Source organism: Ostrinia furnacalis, unplaced genomic scaffold (genome assembly GCF_004193835.3).
Source record: "Ostrinia furnacalis isolate ACB-3 unplaced genomic scaffold, ASM419383v2 OfSCF0526, whole genome shotgun sequence".
Taxonomy (NCBI): Eukaryota; Metazoa; Arthropoda; class Insecta; order Lepidoptera; family Crambidae; genus Ostrinia; species Ostrinia furnacalis.
This window is the reverse complement of record NW_021130765.1, coordinates 1-25,076: the sequence shown is the minus strand read 5'-3', so window position 1 is coordinate 25,076 and position 25,076 is coordinate 1. Positions and strand designations below refer to the sequence as shown.

At 36.1% G+C, this 25,076-nt stretch overlaps 1 protein-coding gene across 1 annotated transcript; it reads right to left on the bottom strand.

The window, feature by feature from the left end:
* Nucleotides 1-12,726: 12,726 nt before the first annotated feature.
* Nucleotides 12,727-18,390, bottom strand: Tsp2A (tetraspanin 2A; the record flags this gene model as incomplete). The annotated part of the gene is made up of 4 exons (XM_028322842.1): nt 12,727-13,175; nt 14,098-14,283; nt 17,356-17,532; nt 18,081-18,390. Coding segments are annotated over 4 exons (751 nt in total), but the record flags the coding sequence as incomplete, so codon positions are not given.
* Nucleotides 18,391-25,076: the final 6,686 nt, after the last annotated feature.

The following is a 25,076-nucleotide window of genomic DNA, read 5'->3' as shown; positions in this document are numbered from 1 at the left end:
GTCGCTTCGTTCTGCCGTCCTACACGCTAATACCACGGGAACCCGATGCCTATAAATCTTGAATCATTCCAAATCAATCTCACTAGATGGCGACATAAGTATCGAATTTCTGAAGACGTTTGTAAAAAGTCACTAATGCTCAGTAAACTATAATGAAAAAATGTTTTACACATTAATTTGTTCATTTAAACACAGTGAATGATTCAAATAAACAATATTTCTTCATATAATAAAATTTTATCTTTAGTAAAAACTGAAGTCTTAAGCAATCGTTTTTGCGGCGCTGTCGAAGTAGCATTTAGTTACAAATGATGTAATAGATGGCGCTCATCGCTGCTGTTTTATTTCGTCACTTATAAAAATACTAAAATAGGTTTGGTTTTGCAACAAATTATTATTTTTATTAATTGTCATATTTCTTGTAAAATGCAAAAAAAAGGATGTTTGTCTCATGTACACAAACACGTCGAGATTAGAAAAAAGTCCTTCCATTTTCAATAATTAAAAATTTGCGTAAGGATAACGTTAAGGTATTAAGTACCAGTAATGATAAGTGAAGTGACATTTTATTATTATCAGTGTATTACGAGGGTAAATATTAAGAGTACAGCGTTATTAAATACCCTCACTAACAGTATGGTAATAAATTACTACCCGCATTTGATGAGATAATGTTGTAAACATTACCTACCTTCATTTAAGTTTACGGGGATAGTTAAAGAATAAAATTGTTTTTAAGTTTTAAGCAATAAACATTTGACAACAGTAAAATGTACAGTGAAACGATTCTGAAATGTCAAATGGTAAATTTTTTAACTAATAACCCAGTATTGATAGTGCCTTCCTTTAATAGCGCCATAGCTCGGTGTTGGACAACTTTAAATGCTTTGGTAAATTTGATTTTGAAATAATCACTTAAATTTTTATTTTTTTATTTTATCATATACCAACGATAGGTATGTTTTCATTTGTTTTATGTGATTTGGTATTTGTTGTGTAATGGAGCTAGCTCATACTTATTATTTTTCTGACTGTCGTACCGAAGTAATACATTATTTAAACGGGAATATCAGAAAAAAATCGCATGTTATTTTCATTCGTAACTCCTAATCGGGACCGTTCGGGATCAAAGTAAAAGATCGTGCAGCTTCCTTACAGACTCGGTAACAATACCTGAAAGTTTCAGCCTGACCGAGCAAGACCGGAAAAAGTTATGAGGTAATTAGTTTTCATTTTCATACATTTGAAACACAAAATGACACATTACGTGGTGTACAAGACGAGACGAGGCCCGAGAATACTATTTAATTTAATGTTATAATGTGTTCAAAACACCTGCATACTTTAAAGTGCCAAAAAGTAAAATTTTTTTTTTAAAAATCCTATGAAAGGGGAGGTCGATTTCTGGCCCACCGTGCGCCGAGCCCGTACGACGGGGAGACGGGCCGTCAAAGTGAGTGAGCGAGCGCGACAGCATGGTGTCATTGGACGAAATTCTACGTGTTCGGCGACGATAAATAGAGAGAGAGAAGGAATAAAACATCAGTAAAATAATAATTAAATAAGTAAATAATATTTTGCCACCTAGGTATATTTTGTGCCAGCGCGGTATTATTACTCGTAAATAAATAGGTAGGTGCTATTATTATCGCGAGTGACGCGCAAACGAATGCAACAAAAAACCTAAACCTAAATCACAGATAATCCTAAATCTTAAACCTGTATGTGCAAGTCGATTAAAATGTAGGCATATTTTTGAATAAACTACGATACGAGTACGAAAAACTAAAACTGGATTTTGTATTTTTTACGAACAGTTCATTTGATATTTACTTGACTGCTCCAGAAGGAGGGTTATGTTTTTTTTACATAATAATTATTTCTGAATATTTTTATGGAAAAAATAAGTTTTTTACTGATATTTACCTTTATTACTGCATGTTTTGATATTTTCCTGTTTTATATACCTAATAAAATAAAACAAATTGGAGTTTTATGATGATAATTTGATGATGATAATTTGTAGCGGGATACGAACCCACGGTGCTGGATATTGAGCGTCGGCTGTGATCGTTGTGCTACTTGGACATTGCTATACCGTGTCGAAATTTTCAATAGCGTCTCTAATCTGTTTTTTGCTTAGTTACATGCCTTCATAAACAAAGCAGTAAACTTATTGGCTTTAGCGCCATCTTTTGATATAGCACGCCAAATAAATACTCCGCTCAAGTTGCTAGAATAGAAAGCATTAGCGGGTCGCAAACCGCAGGACGGTCAAGTCCGCTGCGGCACACTAGCGCGATCTGTTATCACCACTAGGAAACCACGCGGGCCCGAGCAGTTTCAAGACTTAGGTCGGCCACATTTCGAGTATGGGATGATGCATCTGTACTAGTATTATATTATCTGTGCTAATACTTTTTTTACACCGGAAATACTAAACGGATTTTAATGTATCTTTAGACCATATCTCTAAAATCAGAATGATTTATGTTATTTATAAAGATCTATGACGAACTAAATTTCACGCGGGCAAAGCTACTTTCAAAAGCTAGCCATATATTTTTACATCGATTCCAATAAACTACGTAACCCACTATCTACTTACATTACTGGTTTCATTAGTATCAAATGAAATCACGTGGACAGATATTTATTACAGCATTGCGTCGACGAGATAGCCCGTAGAACTTCATTAGTCTGAAAGGCATAGGTGATAAATCTCAATCGACTGTGTTACCAGTGCGTATTGAAAACGGTTGAGGGTATTGCCATTGTTTGGTTTGTATTTTATTAGGAAATACGCGGTACATTTACGCGACGAAAGTAAGGGTAATTTTGGTTGGATTGAGAAAATACTGTGCCGATTTTTACTTTTGATTTCATAGCGTTTGCGTGCAAAGGGCTTGTGATTCGATTCGAAATTGATTAGTAGGTACACACGGCCACAGTGTAAACTATCCATTTCCGTTTTTGCTCTCGCACTCATCAAATGGTGATTCTTTGCGATAGAACGAGACGGCATGACCGGCAATGGGCAGTTAACACTGTTGCCGATAGTACATGCTACAATGTCTACACCTGTGGAGGTTGAAATGATGCAAATGGAATGATAAAATACTTACCTACTTAGTAAAATCATCTTGTTTGTTTAGTCTCCATTGCAGAATCACGACCCTCTCTAGTTTAGAGGCTAAATGGAGGATTTTGCCTCCACCAAATTGGCCTCACTGGTTGAAAATGTGTGAAATACACTGGAAACTGGAGCCAGAGCAGTCTTGCTAATGGAAGGCCGTGGGTTCTAATCCCATCTGAGTCCTTCGATTTCCTCTATAGAAAAATTATATTAAGAGATGATTTTACAGAATGAAGAATGCTTATTCAAACAATTTCCAATAAAACCATTGTCCGTTAGCAATAAAGTGGAATCCTTCCTCAGTACACATTCCAGCTGACGGCAGCGCCTTGCCGTAGAACTTCATTAGTCTGAAAGGCATAGGTGATAAATCTCAATCGGCAATACAGTCCATTGCGAATGCTTTAACCCCTCCGTTCCCGCTTGTATCAGCTCCAGCTGTATGCTTTATTCATGAAGTTGAACTTCTAGCTTTTGCTTGCGACTGCGTAAATTACACGCCAAGAAAGTTATGCTACGAAAGTCCCGAAAAAAATAGTTTCTAAATTTTTACTTGCCTTGCTTTGCTTTTTGACTTGTTAATGAAAGTTGCACGCGTGTTGAACAGTAGTTTAAAGAGATGGAAATGTAATTTGAAATAGTGTTATAACCTATTAACTTTTTAATGTAAGAGAGCAATCCCCTTCAGTCACATCACTCACGTGAGTTCGTGTTATATGGAACTGTTTAATAATTAGAAAATTAAAGTATGGGTAACCCTGCCATACATAGTAAAAAAATGTAGGTATAAAAACTTCGGAAAGGACTACGCGAATAGCAAATAAAAAAATGTTTACTTTCCGTAACGATTTTAGGTCGTCAACGGATTTGACAGCGCGCCCACATTCGTGAGCAAACACACAGACTCCGCCGAGACCTATGTGACCTAGGGCTCCGATAGCAAACTCCCAACTTTATTATACCCTGTTAAAGTAGTTTGAAACCGTGATTTATAACCCTCGGTCCCGCCAAACTTTCGTGACAAATTCCAAAAGTTAATATAAGAATGTTTTCGTTTGTCACCAGTAATTAAAAACGTGGTTTCATTAATAACCATTAAGTTGCGACTTGAAAACAATTTTAATTGAGCTAAAAAAGGGTTAGAGTTCTTCTAGCCTCATAAATTAAGACTGTTCGTTTGAGAAAAAAAATATGCGAAGTTTTAAAATTGGATTTGAAGGTGTGACTACAATTTTTATTCCATCTCAAAGATAAAGTATATTAAATTATTTTTAACTGGCACGTAATATAGTGCTTAATAGGTACTAAAATTTAACACCATTCTTGTTGAATGGCGATACAAAAGCTTTCGATGAACACTTTAAACGTGTAAGTATTTTTAAGACAAACCTTTGAAAGAGAATTGCCTCTCGTTACACCCATTTTATTTTAAATTGAGTTTCGCCAGAAAAGGGGCTCGATCCAATTTTATTTCGTCAATAGAAACTCACGTGTATCCCGCAATTAGGTAACAAGTGAAAAGGTATGGGGTATAAAAGAGCAATAAAATGGTGGTTTTCATTAAAAATGGTCCGGCGGTTGAAGATGGAACGAATAAATTACGTGGACCGCAAACTCTTGGAACGCGAATGATCCGCCGATTTTATTGTAACCAATCCGATTCGATTTGCGGGCGATTTGCAAATTCTAAAGATACGGACTCAAAGCTACAACATTCGTCCCACTGAAATTAATACCGCGATCGGGCTGATTACCATTTCGGGCGGCCTTTTGTGGATTACTTTTAACTGAGTATGACGAGGCTGGATGAAGGATTTTTTGGATAATCCGATTGGTGAAATATGGACATATTTGTTTAGTCGTTTCAATAGCATTAAGAATGAATCGATTTTATCGTATAAAGTGTCATGGCATCACGAGAGACTGTGCTGTGAAATACATTATTGACGCTTTATTTTAAAAACTCTTATGAAAATAATAAATAAAATTACCGTGAACATTTCACACTGCGCCATTTAGTCTCAAACTAAGCGAAATTTATAGGTATTAACTGTAGGTAGCACACGACAAATTATGCTAAGTAAAAGACAGGCATTTGATGGAATATCATTTTGGATCTATACACAAATAAGTACATTTCCATATTTTATGGTCTACCTATAGTTAGAGCTTACCTTAAATAAAAAAGCGATATAGGACTTTTCAGTATTCATCATCATCATCATCATTTTAGCAATAGGACGTCCACTGCTGAACATAGGCCTCCCCCAATGATTTCCACAATGGCCGGTCGGTGGCGGCCTGCATCGACCGCCTTCCTGCTACTTTTATGAGGTCGTCGGTCCACCTTGTGGGTGGACGTCCTACGCTGCGCTTTCCGGTACGTGGGCTCCACTCCATAACCTTGCTGCTCCATCGTCCGTCAGTTCTGCGTAGGTACTATGTGTTTCAGTATTCACTCGCATCCAAATCGCTTCTCGCCAGATGGAACCTTCTTAACCAAGTCAGCTACCGGCGAGCAATCAGTTAGTGTGTTTAGATTCACGCGCACCAGTCGCATGTTACATCATTCAATGCCGGATATTGCTGCGCGGCGGGGGCTTCGTTGCTAATGTAGGCTGATTAGAACAGCAAAACTGGACTTAATGACAAGTCGGCCATCTTGAAACGACTGTGTCATGTGCCACTTATGAAGGTAGTTTGAAAATTTTCGACTCATCATACAGAAACTCTTAATTTTCTTTGTTAAAAAAATGAAAAATAATGAATGTTTTATTCAGCGACACAAAACTACATCAAAAAAATTAAAATGAAACTAAAACTAAGTAGAGTAGGTAATGTGCGTGTAATCGATTCTCTACTGATTCCTCGAGTGTTGACACAATCACCGGTTTCTAAGCCTTGGATAGTTAGGAAAAATCTGCCGACTATCATTACTGAATAAACTTTCATGAGCCACATCGGACTAAACGTTTTTAAAAGCACCTAAGATAATTTATGACGCCAGTGTTTCCCTTGAATGTACTGTCATCCATATACATATTACAGTCCTACTTTTAGCTAAATGCGTTGGCTGTTTATTCTTTCCTCCGTCCCGATGTTCGTCTAATTGGATGGCTTGTCCGGACTCATATACCCAACTCACTTTATCCCAAGATCTCGAGACCAGAATCAGACGGACCCAACATCGGATCCGTTTATACATTTTACGACCGATTTATAAAAGACGGTAAAGATTTATCGCTACTAATAGAAATCGGGCATGGAATATATTAAGAAGAAAGTTAATCGATTTTGTGTAAAATTTTTATCACCGAGCCAATCTTCGCGATGTCATCTATAGGAAGAACAAATACGCTTGCTTATTATTTTTTTTGTAAAAATAACGACTGAAGCAAATTTTTATAAAGTATACTCTAGCTATCTTAAAATTAACAACCACTTTAAAGTTCCAAAGCTTTACACGACATGAAAAATTTGTAGGTATGGCCAAAGATACAAAAACAAATTGCGTTAAAAACAATCGCAGCTGAGCAAACTTTGAAACTGATTAAAAATTTACCCCGAAGCTACAAATCGATCCCTATTTGATTTCACTAGATGAATTTTAAAAATTAAAGTAGTTACAATACAAACGGCAGCGTACAAAAATAAATACAATGAAGTTGTAATAGACGCTATATTGAATGAAAATGTATAGTCTCATCTGCCGTCGACTGTACATAAACTAATACATCGACCAATACATAGTAAAAGAGTTCGATTGAAGCGGGAATCGGTTAAATATTTAAAGCTGTAAACAAACACTAGAGCGAATTTCTCGAAACACTCGTAAGAGTTCGTTCGTTTATCTCCCTATTTTGACGCGATTTATTTTTATATGATTAAATATCTCATTCTTCCCACGTGTCATTCTATTAGTCACATTTAATTAATGCAATTAGGACGGTGCAGGGAAGATGACATGAGAAAAGATAAGGCCAGACAAATGATAAGTGAATTTATTTAAGAATAAAGATCTTCAGATGGTAATTTAGCAAAATTGATGCTGTCGCAAGAGTGTGTGAGCTTCAAAGCGTAAAAAGGCTCTTTTTTAGTTAATAAAAATCCACGGATTGTTGCCTTCCTCAATTTATTTAATGACATTTCATAATTTTCGTCGATGTTATATCGCTTGATGCTGGCACATTTAGTCATAAAATAAAATAAAACTCAATAGAAAATACGGATACTGATGATACTGTCCTTTATGTCAATGATAATAAGGTTATAAATGTTCCGAAAATAATTTTTCCAATAAAAACCCTTGGGCCGCTGTGTACATTAATTACCACGCTATCAGCGCCTCGCAAACGTTACGGGGATTCTATTAAGGTCTCACGAGCCCCTGAGACTGGATAAATCGGCCCATTATAAACCAATAATGGCGCACACTGCAGAAGCTAAGGTATTATTTTGTTCCGCGCATATCCCCGTTATTACTGCACTATCCCACTTACAGTTTCAGATAATATCCGATGGTAAACTCTGATGTTAAGAGCAAACAATGCTATCGATTATTACATCACAATCTGTGAATAACAGTGTAAAATTCTTATAGATGATTATTATTAGAGACAGGACTATTTTGTGTTGGTTTATTTTGTGCAATACTCGGCTTAAATAAAAAATATGAATATATTTCGTATACGACATAATAATATTTTTCAATGGGCAGTAAAGTTATTTTTTGTAACAATACTAATACATACCTAGCACGATAACGAGTACCTATTTAAAATTGTACTGACACTCATTTATTTATTCTTCAAAATTTGTCAATTTATTATTACGTTTCTATGAACACTGAAACCAACACTTGCGCGTTGAGTTTCAAATTTACTAGAATCTAAAGGCATTGGATAGCCCAACACGTACACTACAGTATTCGTAGAACCGTATTACCCATATATTAGTCTTCAGAGCCCTGTCTGTCTAAGCGTATCACAGATCACTTCACTATATCAAGTGCGCTGTAATCGGAGTGTGTAAAGGCCGTTACGGGCTCATTGCACCACCGTCTTGGAGGTGTATCCTGGCAAATTTACCATCAGTTGCGGTCAGCGCTGCATCGTTGCCGGGTTAGTTTAGTGCGGTGGTTGCACAATGTCACGGTATATTACTGCACAGTGCTAAGGAAACTGAGCAATTTTAATCAAATAATGTAAGTCTAAAGACACTTATTTATGTTCCAATTAGGGATATTGTTGAGACATGCTGTTATTATCTCATTTAAGTACCTAAATATAAAGTAATCTTATAGCTCACCCATGATCAAAAAATTCTGTTTTAACACTCAAGTATGACTAAACTTAGTAAAAGATTAGCGGCTAGAATCAAACCTGAATAAGTTTGGGCTAATGTTTTGGCTTACTACTAAGGCTGACTTGCACTAACTTATTTTGACCGTAACTTTAACAATAACCGGTGCTTTTTGTATGAATTTTGACAGATTTCGGACGTTTGTTATAGTCAAAGTAAAATGATGCAATTTAGCCATACTTAAAGTTTTGAGCTCTGTTTTATAAGCTGAGCCAAAAAGCTTAGTCATACAAGTTGTAGTTCAAATTCACAATCGAAAATTGTACTAAACATTACCATTAGCACCCGTACGTTTAATGAGAATCTTCCAGCGTTGCCAACGCAGTACCTGGCAGCTCCAACATATTATTGTACAGGATATTGAACAATTTCCTTGGCAGTACACGTAATTGCTTTAATTTTACGACTATGTACCTTGCTGGGTTAATCGCCAGGGTAATGCCGACCGAATCGAATGCGAGCTCACAATCGCAGACCATCAACCGGTCGATTGCACTTGCAGTTGAGTTTACGCGGTTTTAATTGCGTCGTAAGGTGCCTAAATGGCCCTGTTGTGGGTGAAGTTAGCCGCGTCTTTGTATTTTACGATTTACGACGGCCAAGAATGACCCGCCGAATATTATTGTGGATAGTTCGTGTGTTGTAGGTACGTGGTGATATTTATGGCTGAACTTTGTTGGTGCTTGACTTGGCGTTTAAAATGTTATACCAGTAAACTGAACTATGACAGAACTTACTATACATACTTGTATAGTCGTGAGAACTTCAGAATATATTATTACTTCTTTGCAAAATACTCATAGTACCTATTACAGTTACGGTAATGTCAGTGTTTTAGCTTAGTGTGGCGTCACGTAGTGTTTAAACGGTTATGATCACAGGATGTGACAATTGCAGATACCACAGGAAAGCCTCGTAGCACTCGTAGATGTCGTAGCTGCTACACACCATCTTGTAGCTTGGTCATTATTAAACTGAGCACTATTTGGTAAGCACTGTTTACTAAAATACCTCATAACAAAACATATTTACCTTTAGGTACACAATAATGACTTTTGACGCTTCACCAAAGCCACACGTATTTCAAAATATTATTTGTACATTTTATTCATGAAATTTTGGTCTGATCTGATTCTATGTCTCTCTTTTTCATACTGCTATCCTACTGATACGTGTAAGGGAGACAAATATATCAAAGTAAGTCCGGCAGTGTGTAGGTCAATTGTGGTTATATGTTTTGCTCGCCAAATTGGAATCCCGCAAACAATACCTACCATTTGAACGGAAGTAAACCGTTTAGGTACACTGGACGTACATCGGTAGATACAACGAGGGATGACTAAATAAAGCAGCCAATACACAAAATAGGTTGTCACAGTAAGGTCAATCTATACATGATCCTTTATGTATTCGTTTAGGTACGAATACTTAGACGAGCATGTTTAAATTTATTTTTCATTAATAAAGAAGATAACTTATTAATTTACATGATCTAATATTTCGAGACTAAGGGCTAAGGTTCAATTATTAAGGCATCGGGTCGATTCTTACTACTGTAAAACCTACAGGATCTAACTACAATTTTGATCCTTAGTTTTTAGGAAACTCTTCCTGAATAAATTAATTGATTTATATCATGAGAGAATGATAGTTTGAAACTCAGAAATAATTTAACTTCTACTTCACTAGCAAAGAAAAAGGGTCGATTAGAAAATCTTAAAGGTACTTTTGAAAATATTGAAGATTATAATTTGTTATTGTTTCACTGAATGTTTTCCAAACAAAATAAAATAAAAAATAAAATAAAATAAATTTCAATATTTTCTTTGCAGTTCAGTGTAGAGAAGTTTTATTGGCAATCATAATTCATAGCACACCGCCAAACTTATGAGTATGACTATAACGTAGAGTCTACTATGCACCTCTTCACTGTAACTAATAGAACAGTCGGCACTCTTCCACACATCCGGACAACGGTTAATATCCGGGGCGATGTTTATAAGCAACAAACAACTTAGAGCAAACAGATCCGGGCTAACTTCGTCTAATTATTTGTAGCCAACTTTGTTACTGGCCACAGATATAATTTGCCGTTAATCTCAGATTAGCGCTTAACGTGATTATAGTGGTTACATAACCTGACGTGTAGGTAAATAAAGAAATATCCATAAACATTATTACACTGCACCATCTAGTCCCAAACTAAGTAAAACTTAAGTACCTACTATGTATTATGGTGATAATTATAAAACTTTCTTAAATGTAATTTCGAATCTTCTTTTGACCAAAATCACACCTTATGAAGAGTGTTGATGAGATGTAAAGATGAAAGACGTTGACTTAGTTAATACTCGTATCTAGTCCAATCACTTGAAAGACTTCCAGGTTATAAAAGAAGGGGGATGACAGACGATAGAACACAATTCAATTCTATTACAGTTCGTATAAACGTAGAAACAAATAACTTCGTTTGGTGTAGGTAGGGAGTTCTTCAAACAGTCTAAGCCTTGTTGTTCGCTGAAAATAATAATTATATTCTGATTAATGTACCTAGAAGGTAAATAAATACCTTTAACATAGTAAGATAGTTATATTGTGACCACACGAAATGACATTCGCAGACACCGCAAGTAACGTAGTACCTACTATACTACTACAAGTAGTATTAGGTACTCGTAGCACTCGTAGACGTCGTAGCAGTTACATACATCTGGCTTCATAGGCGTGGATTTCCAAGAAACACTCTATTCAATTCGTTAGTTCTATTCAAACCTTATAAACCTTATAATTACACTTACCTTTATATTATTATCTACCTAAAACCCATAACATCTATCGTGTAACAATAATGTTCATTCTTGCATTCCCAGCAAAATAAAAGCAGAAGTAATCCGCCGTGTCTGTTATTAATAATACTTTATAGAAAACCGTCGTCGTCGAGACGTTCTAATTTCCTCCAATAAGTAATCTATCAGCCGTCTGCGATCACGTCTTATTACTGAGCAAATCGAACGATAACACCGGATTTACGTCTCTAATAACTCGACCAGGATCCTTAGACCCGTATTCGACTGTACATAATCCCCTCAATGATGTATACCGTCAACAACACAAGAGGCAGGGGAGACCTAGTTGACTTGGTTAGCAGTATGCGAGAATTCATACAACACAACGGTTTCCTTGCCATAGTTGTTATATCAAGGAAATGGAGCCCGATTCAAAGGGAAAAGTCAAAGTGATGACGCAGCGATGGCTTGTTTTCACTGTGGATGTAAACAGAACATAAGACATATTACCGCTGGAAAACAAGTCGTATTCTTTAATACAATTGGATGTTGTTGACCTAAGAGACAACCATTGTTTCTAGACGTCTGAAAACACAAAAGTTGGTTACATTCAGTGTGGGTGTTGTTTGTGAGGGCATAAATTGGATTTATTTAATTAGATCTTGAAGCTTTTACCTAGTAGATGGCAACCAAGCAAATTTTAGAAGCTTTAGTCCGAGTCAAAGTACCTTGGCATTTAAAAAAAAATGTTAAACATTGTCTGAAACAGAGATAGAATCTGAAATCAAAATAACTCAAATTATTAAGGCCGAGTTGCACGATCTTACTTTAACTTTCATCATCATCATTTCAGCCACAGGACGTCCACTGCTGAACATAGGCCTCCCCCAATGACTTCCACAATATCGCACCGTTGGTAGCGGCCTGCATCCAGCGCCTTCCTGCTACCTTTATCAGGTCGTCGGTATTACTCACGCTGCGTTTTCCGGTACGTGGCCTCCACTCAAGAACCTTGCTGCCCCATCGGCCGTCAGTTCTGCGTATTATGTGCCCTGCCCATTGCCACTTCAGCTTGCTACTCCGTCGGGCTATGTCAGTACTTGTGACAGTATGACTATGTCATACTTTAACTTTGACAAATGTTTGACAAACGACAATTCAACATTATGGTTAATATAACGTAGTGCCTCACCGTTAACTCAGCCTCAGCCGTTCAAAGACCGGTGTCAACGATAGTATACCTCATTGGTTTGCAAGGGTGCCAAAGTCTTTTGGAGCGGACTATAATTATTATATTATTTTTTGTTGAATAGCGCGATTTTTAATTAGCTCTAAGCCTTCGAGCCGTTTAGGTTTAATCTAAAATATAAGTTGATTAGATAATATTTGCAAAAGAACCTAATTATCTTTGCTCTGAAAATATAAACCGTATTTCAAATTAATGCTTTATTTAAATAACGAATAGGATTAATATTCCTAGAACCTAGAAAACCTTTGATCGTGGTTTTCTTGTATTAAAATCTTTTATTTTCTATGTATTGTTTAAGTACTTGAGATATGAACGGCATTTAAAAAAAAATAATTTATTGTTTAGTGTTACTTATTTATTTACTTATTTTAAAAAACGGTGGTAGAATACAGGGTGTCATTTTCTGTCGTGTCATATTATATACAGATAATTTGAAACAAAATACATATTTTATGAAAAATACATGGTTACCTTAGTTTACAAAACACTACCTAACTTAATAATAAACAATTTTGTTTTTCGAATTTTTTAGTTCACTTAATTTCTAAGATTAGTATATAGATAATTATTTGTAAGCTATCGCTTCATCTTCTTCTTTCTTCACTGCGTGAATAAGGACCAACGATATGACGGCGTTGATAACCTGTAAAGATGAATCAATCAATTAGATCATAACTTTTCCTATGGTCTAACCATTATTTGGTACCAAATAAATGTTTTTATTATTTATTTCAAATCTGAATCTTGACATAATAAAGAAACAGGTAATTCACATATCCCTTGACAATTAAATAATACAGTGTGAGTCACGTTAAAGTGTACACATGAAAATAGATGAAACTAGACCTATTTTTTTTTAAATTAAAATTGTCTCTACCTGTAGCGGAGAATAATGTTGTGGCAGGCCTTTGTTCAAACGATCATAGCAAATGTTGTGATAGGGATAGAGACATGCGCTTTTTGGTTTTACAAAGATAATACGATAGAAAATAATACAAAGTAATAAAAACTACCGGTTATAGGGGCATATTTTGGAGAAATTTATAAAATAACCATTAAAACACGAATTTTTAAGCAGATTTTTTTCAAAAAGTATTATTTTTTATTATTTGTTGGCATTTTTTGTGTATTTTATGTAGTTTTTTAGTATCGCCTGTTATTTAGCATTATTACTGTTTTTATTTTATCAGGATATACCGCTTAGTTTAAAAGTTATTACGTTTTCTTTACAATAAGTAATTTGAAGAAAAAAAATTCTATAATTTTTTTTTAAAAAATCTCAAAAAATTTTTGACCTCTTTTTTGTCGATAAAAATAGGTCTAGTTTCATCTATTTTCATATGTACACTTTAACGTGATTCACACTGTATTTACAGCGTACTTTTTTTTTATTGAAATGTTTTCAAATGAAGCATATTTTACTAAGATATATTTTTATTTATTTGAACTAAAGAAGCGATCTTTAAAAATTTTTAGACTTTTTAATACTTTTTTCAATATTAAGATTTAAAAAAAATTACGGCAAGCCTATTAATCTGACGTTAAAAAGCAGTAAAAAAACTTACAGCAATCATGCAAGCAGCCAGTACAATTCCAGCTAACCAGCCAGTTTTGCTTTCCAAGTAGAAGGTCAGCTCGTCAACACAGCCGTGGAAGTACGCGTTCCCGGTCACAGAGTCACGGCACTCCGATGGGAAGGGCTTGTTCAGGTTGATGTAGTCCATGGGCCCGTCGGCTCCGCAGCAGCCGATCTGTAGAATAGAAATAAAGATATTATTACAACAGTCCACTGCAACTATACATGATGTGTGTGATAAAAGTGTTTGCAAATAACGATTTATCTATCTATCTTTCAGTCATTCGTTTTCACTAAATACCATCTACTGCTGGATAAAGAACTCCCCCACGGATTTCAACGACCGGTCCTGGTCGTCGGCCCGCCGAGTGGGAGGTCAGTGGAAAATAGTCATAACAGAGTCAATAATATGCCATGGTTCCCAGCACCAGTAGATTAGAATAAAACTTCTACTCTTCTGGTGCATGTCTAAAGAGGCGACTAAGTGACAAGTAGGTAATGCGATCATTAGGCCTTCCTAACGCGTGGGGAGTTTAGGCCAAATCTTGCATTTACCTCTGGAAAATAAAAAAGGTTCTACTCCTGCAGTGGAGACTATAGATCTGAAGAGTTAAGAAGATTTTCTTTAAGCACTGGCTCTATAATCATAAAATTTCTATGTTCCTGCTTACACGCATAGCAAATGTGTAAGTATGTCTCCAGGCTATTGAATATAACATACGTGTCCGACGTTACTGAGGCGATCAAGTGGAAGCGACATGCGCCAGTGCATTGCAATGTCAATATAGTTACGAATTCCGAGGATACTGGCTCCCTGGAGATCCGATAGGTGTTTCTAGGGCTTGGGCTTCACAAATCGATTCTATTTGGCTTTAGTGTTAGCTGCTTTGGTGACATAATGTTCGCATTTAACATAAAACAATGCAGACCTACAGTTTAATAGAGCTTTTTTATGCAACTCAATGCTGAGTAAGTAGGTACTTTTGTTTCACGCTCGTTTCTTTTTAATACACGAGCGCTATTGCCAAAATACTTGCCCTGCAATGTATGTGTTGACACATTATAAGTTTATGTTAGCAGAGCTCTAAAGATACATACTAGAGTTCCTTTGATTCTCACGTATAACGTCAGTCTAGCATTGTCAAACTCCAAATAGCAACCGTCAACGTGCGCTATAAGGACGCTGGCTTCGAATGGTTGTCTTTGATACCTTTCATCGCAGGTCCAATAGTGTGTGAGCAGACCACGTTCCTAATTGCGATCGTTTTGAACACTGCATCTGTTCTAAACATAGCAATGGATGTTGAGTTATGATTGGGACCAAGCCCGTAGGAAATGCTCACAAGGGCGTTTGATTATAGCATGGTACCACAGACAACTGCACTGCAACGCAGATTTCGTTGGATTGTATTGCTGACAAAGTTGAGCAATCTCCATGGTTGGCAGAGAGACCGTGATCAATCAATGACATTGGTATTTATTACAATTTTTAAATTTAAAGTAATAACTTAAATTTTTTTGTAGAAGCAAAAAATTATATTCTGCTTAACATATTGAAACATCATTATGCTTTGCCCGCATGTGCAGCGTTGTGAAACCATTAGGTTTTAGCTTTAAGAAGAACGGTCATCTGTGACCCAGGCCCGACAAAAACGAGACATACCTCAGTTTTTTTGTCATGTAATAATTAGTTAAATTATATATTTTTATATTCGAAATCTATATATAACACCAAAATATTACCCTTTGTTTTTGTTCAGTCGTTATACAAAAACTAAAACAAAATGCCTATTTATCACCAAAATTGTTAAATGTATGTACCTAAATGTCTATTACAGCTGCTATGGAATGTATCTAGGTGACCTGGAGATTCAGCCGGATTATACAGGGTGGAAACGATAAGTGATCTCACTCGATTATTTCTAAACTATACAAGATATCGAAAAACTAGTTACTGATTCTGAAAGTGCTTCACGAGCACTTTCAAATGGTACCAAATAATAGGTTACAGATTATAGAAGCTGGTAACATAGAATTTTTGGATTTTGTAACTTCTCGTTTCCACCCTGTATAATCTGGCTGTATCTCCAGGTCACCTAAATACATTCCATAGCAGCTGTAATAGACATTTAGGTACCTACATACATTTACCAATTTTGGTGATAAATAGGCATTTTGTATTAGTTTTTGTATAACGCCTAAACAAAAAAAGGGTAATATTTTGGTGTTATACATAGATTTCGAATATAAAAAATATATAATTTAACTAATTAAGACATGACAAAAAAACTGAGGTACGAGTATGTCTCATTTCTGTCGGGTCTGGGTTTTTTTGTATGGGGCGTGACCGTTCTTCTTTATACGTTCAATTTTGTCAACCTGCGTGAATGCTCGTTTTAATTTTGTCAGCTTACCTCTAGGTTTATGCATAGGCACCGCGTGTACGTGGCAGAGCTAACTAAGCGACAATTTATGGTTTTTCCCCTCTCGGCTCTAGGCTAAGTTGTCTACGGTCGACCAGTCCAACACCAGCTGTCCACTTTCAAATGCGTGTTTGCTTCGTTAGATCCGAATGTTTTGCTCTTTTTGCGCGCCTACGCGTGGTTTGACGAACAGAAAAGTTGGGCTTTGTGCCTGGTAATTTTATTATACGGCTCATCGGCTCTGAAGCGAGAACACGAGAGGGTTTCGAATCGATATCTCGAATCTCGATTTTCACATTTTATCCTCGGAATACGAGTCTTTTTAAATAAAAACGATGTATTTTCGATGAAAAATTAATATACTCTTTTTCAGAGCTATTAACGTTCGTTAAAAAATAACACGGTTTAAAGCGGTGTTTTCTTTAATTTTTTCAGATAAATAATGTTGTTGTTTCGTTGCCTTTGAAGAGAAGAATTTAAATCAGTAAAATAGCTCTTTATAATATTACCTATAAAAAACAACAGTTTGCAGTTAAGAAAAAAAAACGTTGTCTGATATCGTACATACGAATTACTCTAGCCTCAGATTACAGTGTGCTTACCATGAGTTTACGTTACGTGTGCTCGCTAGCGACTGCGTAAAAAAATGACATTAATTGTATGACATATTGTGCAGCGCCCCTAGCGGCTACTTTCAAGAAACAAAATCTCCATAGAGATTTTTGACGTTTTCGCTAGCGAGCACACCTAACGTAAACTCATGGTAGGTACACTGGTCTTTGATTTATAATGACGAGAAGTTTCTCGAAATAAATGATACTTACCCCTTCCTGAACCATTCGCAGTACAGCTCTGCTGCCTTCATGTTGAGGGTTGTTCATGAGCCCCACGATGGAGTTCCTAATGAGTGGCTGTATGCTGGAGTCGTATGTCGAGAAGTCGAGCACCACGCACGCTCCAACCAAGCCCAGGACGAACGTCGCTATTTGTGATCCTATGTACTGTGAAAGAAGTTAATAAAGATGAATTTGTAGAATTACTGAGACGAAGAAAACCCAAAGATCGGTAATCCACGGATTGTATCGGAATGCTGATTCGAGATCGGCAAGTTTGATCCTTGCTGAATTGAACTTTTATGGTGAACCCTAATATTATGTTAAGTAAGGAAAAGCTAAGCTAAATAGCTTAGTTAGATTTCTTAAAAGAAATATTAGCTTTTTATATTTAGATTAATTGTTTTTCGTACTGAATTCAAAATAACAGTCACAAACAACAAATCGAGGGCAAAAACGAATTATATTAAAGATTAACGCCCCGGCTTCGCACCGGGTGATAACTAAGTGTTCCTTCCTCTTGAATCCCTCTTTTATTAAAAAAAAACACACACCAAAATCCGTTGCGTAGTTTTAAAGATCTAAGCATACATAGGGACAGAGAGCGGAATGCGACTTTGTTTTATACTATGTAGTGACTTGTCAAGACTTCAATCAAGAAGTAACTGTGGATAAAATGCGCCTAAATTAAGTTTTATTATCAGTAAAAAACTTACGGCATAAAGAAGCACAACGTTTTCCATCAATGCGGACCCGCACCCCAGGAAGGCGACCACCATGACCACCAGCGCTGCGATGAGGATGATGTAGATTCCGATGAAGTAAGGCTGCAGCTGGAGGACCGACATGAACTCGTTGAAGCCAGGCTCGATGAGGATCCATAGGCAAAGGGCGAAGATGGATAAACCGAAGAGCTGGAAAAGAAGAATGACACATTTATTATTATGTCTGAACTGTCCTAAACAAATTGACTGCCATGACAGATGTGATCGCTTCCCGGGGTAAGTAGGTAGAAAATGGACGAAGCTAACCGATAGCAAAATTATTAATTGGCACAAAAGTCACGACATAATTAAGTTTGTATCCAGTATTAATTTCGATTCGATTGCGCATTGATTTAATTTTGTGTAGAATTTTCTAATAATAATATTTGGACCAATTATGCTTGTGTTTGAAGTGTAGTTTCATAACAAAATTGAAAGTTACATTAATTACTGCATACGGTATTTTGGCACGTGAAATTGGCGCAAAACAGGACAGAAAATATAATGAAAATATAATAAATAAATGACGTTTATTTTAGCAAATTCGGACAGAGACAATACACGTATTTGCGTAGCTCTAAATGTTTTGACCATGGACGCAACAAAGCCATGTTTGTGACTGTTTACCTATGCTTTCTAGACTAGATTCTGGACTAATCTGATCATCTATATTTTGTTACAATGTTACAATACTTACGATACATAGGATTTCTACAATATAAGAACAAAACAAACAAATTCGTCCTTACTTAGAACATTCTAGAAGAGTTCGGAACGGAAGTTTTCCACTCTATTGTAGTTACATAAGGTAAGACGCAACTCGTTTCTTATATTCTGTTCAAAATGTAGAAATTCGTGTATTCATTAAAGAAAATAATTAGAATGAGGGCTCATTATAAGTTGAAGAAACATTTGTACTAAAACGGGCTTGTTTGCAATACAGATCATTTTAGTTGTTGTTCGTAGCTTTTCTCAGTAGGTAATCCTGTTTTTCGGTGAATTCCGTCTGAAGCTATAAAAGTTTGTGGCCATAAATGACCTAGACGGATATGGGGCAACGAAACCAAATTAAATAGAAAATAAATAGTGTCATGATTCTATCTGGAATAAAATACTGGTCCCATAATAACCTGACGTCCGTATTAACAAACATTACTATGAGGTCTCACAGTGCGACACACGAACCAGTCACAGAGCTCTATTCAAGCTGTGTGTTCGATTTGCTGCTTCACTTAACCGCTTGAGTCCCAGACGGCATTAATTAATGTCATAACAATTGATTATCTATTGTGTCTAGATTCGCGGGCCTTGAAGGATTAAGCAAGCATCGTTTGTGAATACGGACGTGACTCTACTGAGATAGTGGCGTTTTTAAATGAAATCATCAAAAAATAACGACGTCAGTGTGACAACATAATATGAAAAATTGGCTCTTTGTTAAAGAACTCTTAATAGTTTTAACTAAGCAAGTACACTATCCTTAATAATGTGATCTGCACCTAATATTTCATTATTAGGCCCACAGTTTTATTTTGTTCGTTACTCCAACAGTTTTAGTACACTCGACGATACGAATTATGTTTTTCGTAGTTTTAAACGGGTTGTAAATCTTTTCGGAATCATAAAACTTTGGCACTAAAAACAAATTGAACCGCAAAGTTTGTGGAAAATGAACCATAGACCGACATGGCCAATTATCGTTTAGTTGGCAAACTGCATCGAGTCAGGAGGTACAGTTGGATTATGGAAATGTTATTTAGCTGACAGTAAACGTTTTGTTGGGATATTTTTATAGATGTGTGTGTTTTTCAGAATTTTAGTACCTACTTAAATCGTTCATATATTTACAAATTACTTTGTACTAGATATGAGTGAAATAATAACAGTAATATTGACGTTAAGTCTAAAATTGAAAATAACCTATCCATAACTGAAATAAATAGCAACTCCATAACTTAAACGTTCAATTAATACTAACGTCCCATTTTACTATGCCGATCCGAAGAATTCCGATAGTAAAACTATTTCTATGATGAAAACAGGAGTAACAGTGATGCTCGGATCTAAAAGTTTTATAATCTCATTAATGTTAAGAGTGCCGTAAGTTTTGTCACAGTCGAACAGAAAACAGTAAGGTCATTTATTTGATAGTAACTTAAAGACCCTGCCTGCGTGATCGAATCAGAAATGAGGAGATTTGCAGGAGAACCAAAGTGACTGACATAGCTCGCAGAATTGCTAAAATCAAGAAAAGTTCTCGAGTCGCGACCACGGGCTGGAAGACGTACCGCGGGCTGACCTCCTACTAGGTGGACCGACGATCTGGTAAAGGTCGCGGGAGGAACCTGGATGCGGGCAGCGCAGGACCGTTTATTATGGGAGGCCTTTGTCCAGCAGTGGATGTCATTTGGCTGAAACGAACAAACTTATAGACGTCCTGTTATGAGGTGCCCAATGCACAAAATATGTGGTATAGAGAGAGTATTCGGTATAATTATGTTTTGATGTTTGTATGGTTACAAACATCAAATCTTTGTAAATGCTTTCAACAAAGTGAAGTATTTTCCGCAGTATCGTAGCCGAATACTTACTATTAATTGAGTATTACTGTGTTGAAACTTACTGGTTGACAACAAAATCGTAATAAAAATAAACTTGTGACAGTGTTTTATTTTAATGAATGAAGGTAGGAAAAATTACTTATAGTTTTGATTTAATAAATGAAATTTTACGTTTACTAAAGCGATTGAGTTTCTTTTGTTTTATAATCTATTGTCCGGTTGGTGACAAACATTAAGGCTGAGTTGCACCACCTAACTTTGACCGTAACTATAACGATAAATCGGTGCTTTTTGTAAGAACTTTGAAAGATTTTTGGAGTTTGTCAAAGTTAAAATGAGATGGTCCATCCAGCCTAATTAAATAATGTTCTGTATTTTTGTCTCGAGCCTCTCACCTTAGTTAAGTTATTCTACCATTTAAATTTGTATTGTGGTCCTATTTGGGGAGAAATGAGCTGTCCTGGGATCAACGGCTCCTTATAATGGTTTTGTTTTTGCCGTCCTGCCCAAGATAAAAGTAAAGGCCGCGATATATCCATGCAAGGTAATGTAGGTATAGGGTGATCCCTTTTTCTGTTTGTTGTTCGGGCCAAAGTTAATGTCAATAAGTGGACTATCAAATGAAGGGATGCTAGCAATAAATACAATATTATGAGACATAAAAGTAGTAGTTAAGAGCCTAAGGCTGGGTTGCACTGTCTTACTTTAACTTTAACAAAAGTTAAAAGCCTATCAAACTCCATACAAAAAACACCGGTCATAACCGGTTATAGCCACGGTAAAATAAGGTGGTGCAACTCAGCCTTAGTAGTTTTACGTTTAAGTAATTAAATGAGAGACTTAAAAAGTGCAATATTGTTTGTTATGTTTTGAATCTATGGTACTTAATACAATGAAATTAAGGACTATATATATGAGGTTGTTTCTATGTACTGGATGTAAAAAGTTAAATTATATTTTTGGAATTATTATGTTCATCTTAATGCAATGAAATTAAGGACTATAATATGAGGTTGTTTCTATGTACTGGATGTAAAAAGTAAAATTATATTTTTGGAATTATTATACTCATCCTGTATAGATCATGACAAATTATAGGACATCTATTCAGGGGCAAACTTCCGTTTCTTATTCAAACTTTAACAATATTTAACCTTTCATGTCCGTACTTCTTCGAAATAGACTTTTGTTGGCTCGGGGCCTCTGAGCAATGTGCCCAATGTGTGTACTTTCTGGAGTGTTTAGCAAATGAAATTGGTGCATGCGAAAGTTTGGTAAAGTTGCCCGTATACCTGCCAATGTGCCACTTACAGAATGAAACGGGGACGCGGCTTTTGGCATAACAAATACGAATTATGTTGAGTGTGCTTGTGGTAGGACATCTGTTAGATTGGGAGAATTATTTGGGAACTTTTACTAATTTCTTAGCGCTTAGAGTGAATTCGTAGATATATTTTAGGTTTAGCAAGCTGCTGGCTTGAAAGTTAGTTGCTAGAATCTACTAGTGACATTGGTGATAGGTATTCGTAGAAAAGACGTCTTATCTTTTATTTTGAATCGATTTGATCGCTATTGAGACTATTGTAGTATTTATGATTTTGCAATTAGACTGTTTTGCTAAATCATTATACAAATAACAATGATCATACGTAGAAAGTACCTACTATCTAGAAGATACATTACTTTACGCACTGTTGCTCTAATTATGCTCGATACAATTGAATAAAACAATAAAATATGAGTGATTTACCTCCCGAAATGGACGCCAAATAGTCTCGCGAAAGCTTTCATTCCATCGATATTTATTCCCACGACAATCGGAGCATATCTGGCGTCGTTATGTTTTGCAAAAACGTTCGAGACAACAACTCTGTAATCCATTACTGTTTCGCCAAATGACGCGGAAAGTTGACTTGTGCGGTCAGCTCCGGTCCATTTGCCAGGCCATTCTGAACCTTATTGTCTCGGCTTAAGAGTGGAAGGTGATTCGGGGCGTTGGAAAAATCATATAATGCCCCGTCCAGGCCGCTGGGACCCATTAATGCTTGGCTACACCCTGATACACGCTCTCATGATGATGAATGGTGCTCTGCGAACGATGTGGACTAACTACTGAATTTACAAAAACCATTCTGTGTCAAACCGCAAATCGGTTGTTTTGGAAACGGAAAGAGCTGGGTTCAGTAGCTTCACTTTATACTCATGCATTTACCAAAAATGAACTCCAAATTTTCCAAAAATAAGACCGTAGCATTAATAAATATTTCCTATAAGCAAAATCGAATACAAAAATTGATCATATCGATAAAGTTTTGTTTTTTTTTTTGCGTCAGGTAGTGCTCTACATGATTTCATAAGACAGTGAAATATCATGACACTAATACAAGACTTGTCTATTATACTTCGTATCTCTCCCGAAGATGATTACGTTTTACATGCAGCAGTACCTGGGATGATGCCGTCCTTATCACACTTTTAGAGAATATTTATTTAAAAATATGAGTTTTAAATATAATAAAGTACGTGTTTTGACTCCTCAGCACCGTAGTACATTCCGCGGTCCGCCATATTTCTTGTCATTACTTGTGTTGGTGTTCGTCCGACTCACACGTACTTTTTCAATAAAAATAACTTAGCGTAAAAATGGGTAAAAGGAAACGATCAAGTAATGGTGATAATAGTGATATGGTGAAAAGTTTGTTAAGAAACCTCGTATGTACATAGACAACGACAAATTATAGTTTTATCTGATGATGATGAACCAGAAAAAACATCGTTGTCTCCATCGTGCAGTCACTGCAGATTTGCAGACATACATACATATTTAAAACAATCTGGTAAGTTGTGAATCGTGTATCTTGAAATTGTTATGAAATAATGTGAATAATTTCTATTTTTTGTATTAAAAATGAATATTTTCAACTACCCTCCGTGGTAATACTTTGTGTCCCGACTTAATCGTGTGTGGATACTAAACTACACGTACAAAAATCGTGTTATACAAAATACATAAACATCCCGTCTACAACTCATCAGACTTTAAACGCAAGGGGGGCATTGTGAGCGGCAGCCGCTGAGTAGTGAGTGAACCCCGGCCAGCCCAGCAGCCGCCGGCTCCGCCGCCGCCGCCTGCGCCGCGGGGCCGTCTCCGGTTAACCCGAGACCCAACTATCATCAACCGAATCGGAGATGATAATTTTATTCAGCAGATAGGCACCAAGGTGCTAGTAACTGGTAGACTTAAATACTACTAAAATAAATGGCTTACCTAACATAACAAAATTAAATGATACTACTATTTTGCAGTCCTATTTTGTCCTGGATCAGGGTTATGAAATTCCGTTTTAAACTTAACCATGCCAGGTTGGAGTACCCCAATGTAGGTCACATACTACACCTGAGGGGAGTAGTAGGTATATTCGACAACTGTACAAAAGCCAAATTGTAGACTTAGATTTATTCTAAATTTAAAGGAATTAAATAAATTCATTAATATGAACTATTTTAAAATGCAATACTACCACTGACTTTACATAATTAATTTTATAACAATACATTTTACTATGTGAAAACCTTAGGTTTGAAATACTCCTATATTTTATTACCAATTGCTGAAAATGGATGAATTTGGCTTCGTTTGTCATGGAACTCCAAGCACTTTAATATTCAGTTGTTTGAATTTCTTCGTGATCGATCGTTTTTGTCTTACATCCGCATGGTGCCTTTTGTATTTACAAAATTATTGAAAGCAGTTTTACACTTTTTGCAATCACTCGGCCATCTATCTGTACCAATACCTGTACCAATTTTTATGTATTGGAACGGTCAGAATGCTGGAATAATATTCAAACAACGGGAGATTTATAAGAGCAACTAGGGTAGGAGGACAAAAGATTTTTTATCTAATCAAAATAATAATGTTACCTACATTTCAAAAAGGATGATGGGCACTTTTCTATGGAATCTGGGCGTAAAACCAACAGAAATGTAACTATTATTATTTGTTAGGACTTAATATCAGAAATATATTTTCATATAAATAACTACCAAAAACTCCCGGGTTTGCTTGGAAATTGACGTAATATGTAATGGTAATGGATGCTTTATTACGCAAACAAAAAATATTATTAATTAATATACTTATCTACTTACATTTTAAATACATTAAGTTATTTATCCATTATTATGTCCAACAGTTCAGGAGTGGGGCCAACAAATGGTTTATTTAAACCATGTTCTACATTATAAGCGTAGGACCATATCTAGGTACCATTTAGAGAAATGACATGAACACAGTCATGTTTAACTGGGTTTTCTACCAGTTAAGTTGTTGTGTTGTCGCAAAAACGATCACGGATCGATTATTAATCGAATTGCCAAAAAACGA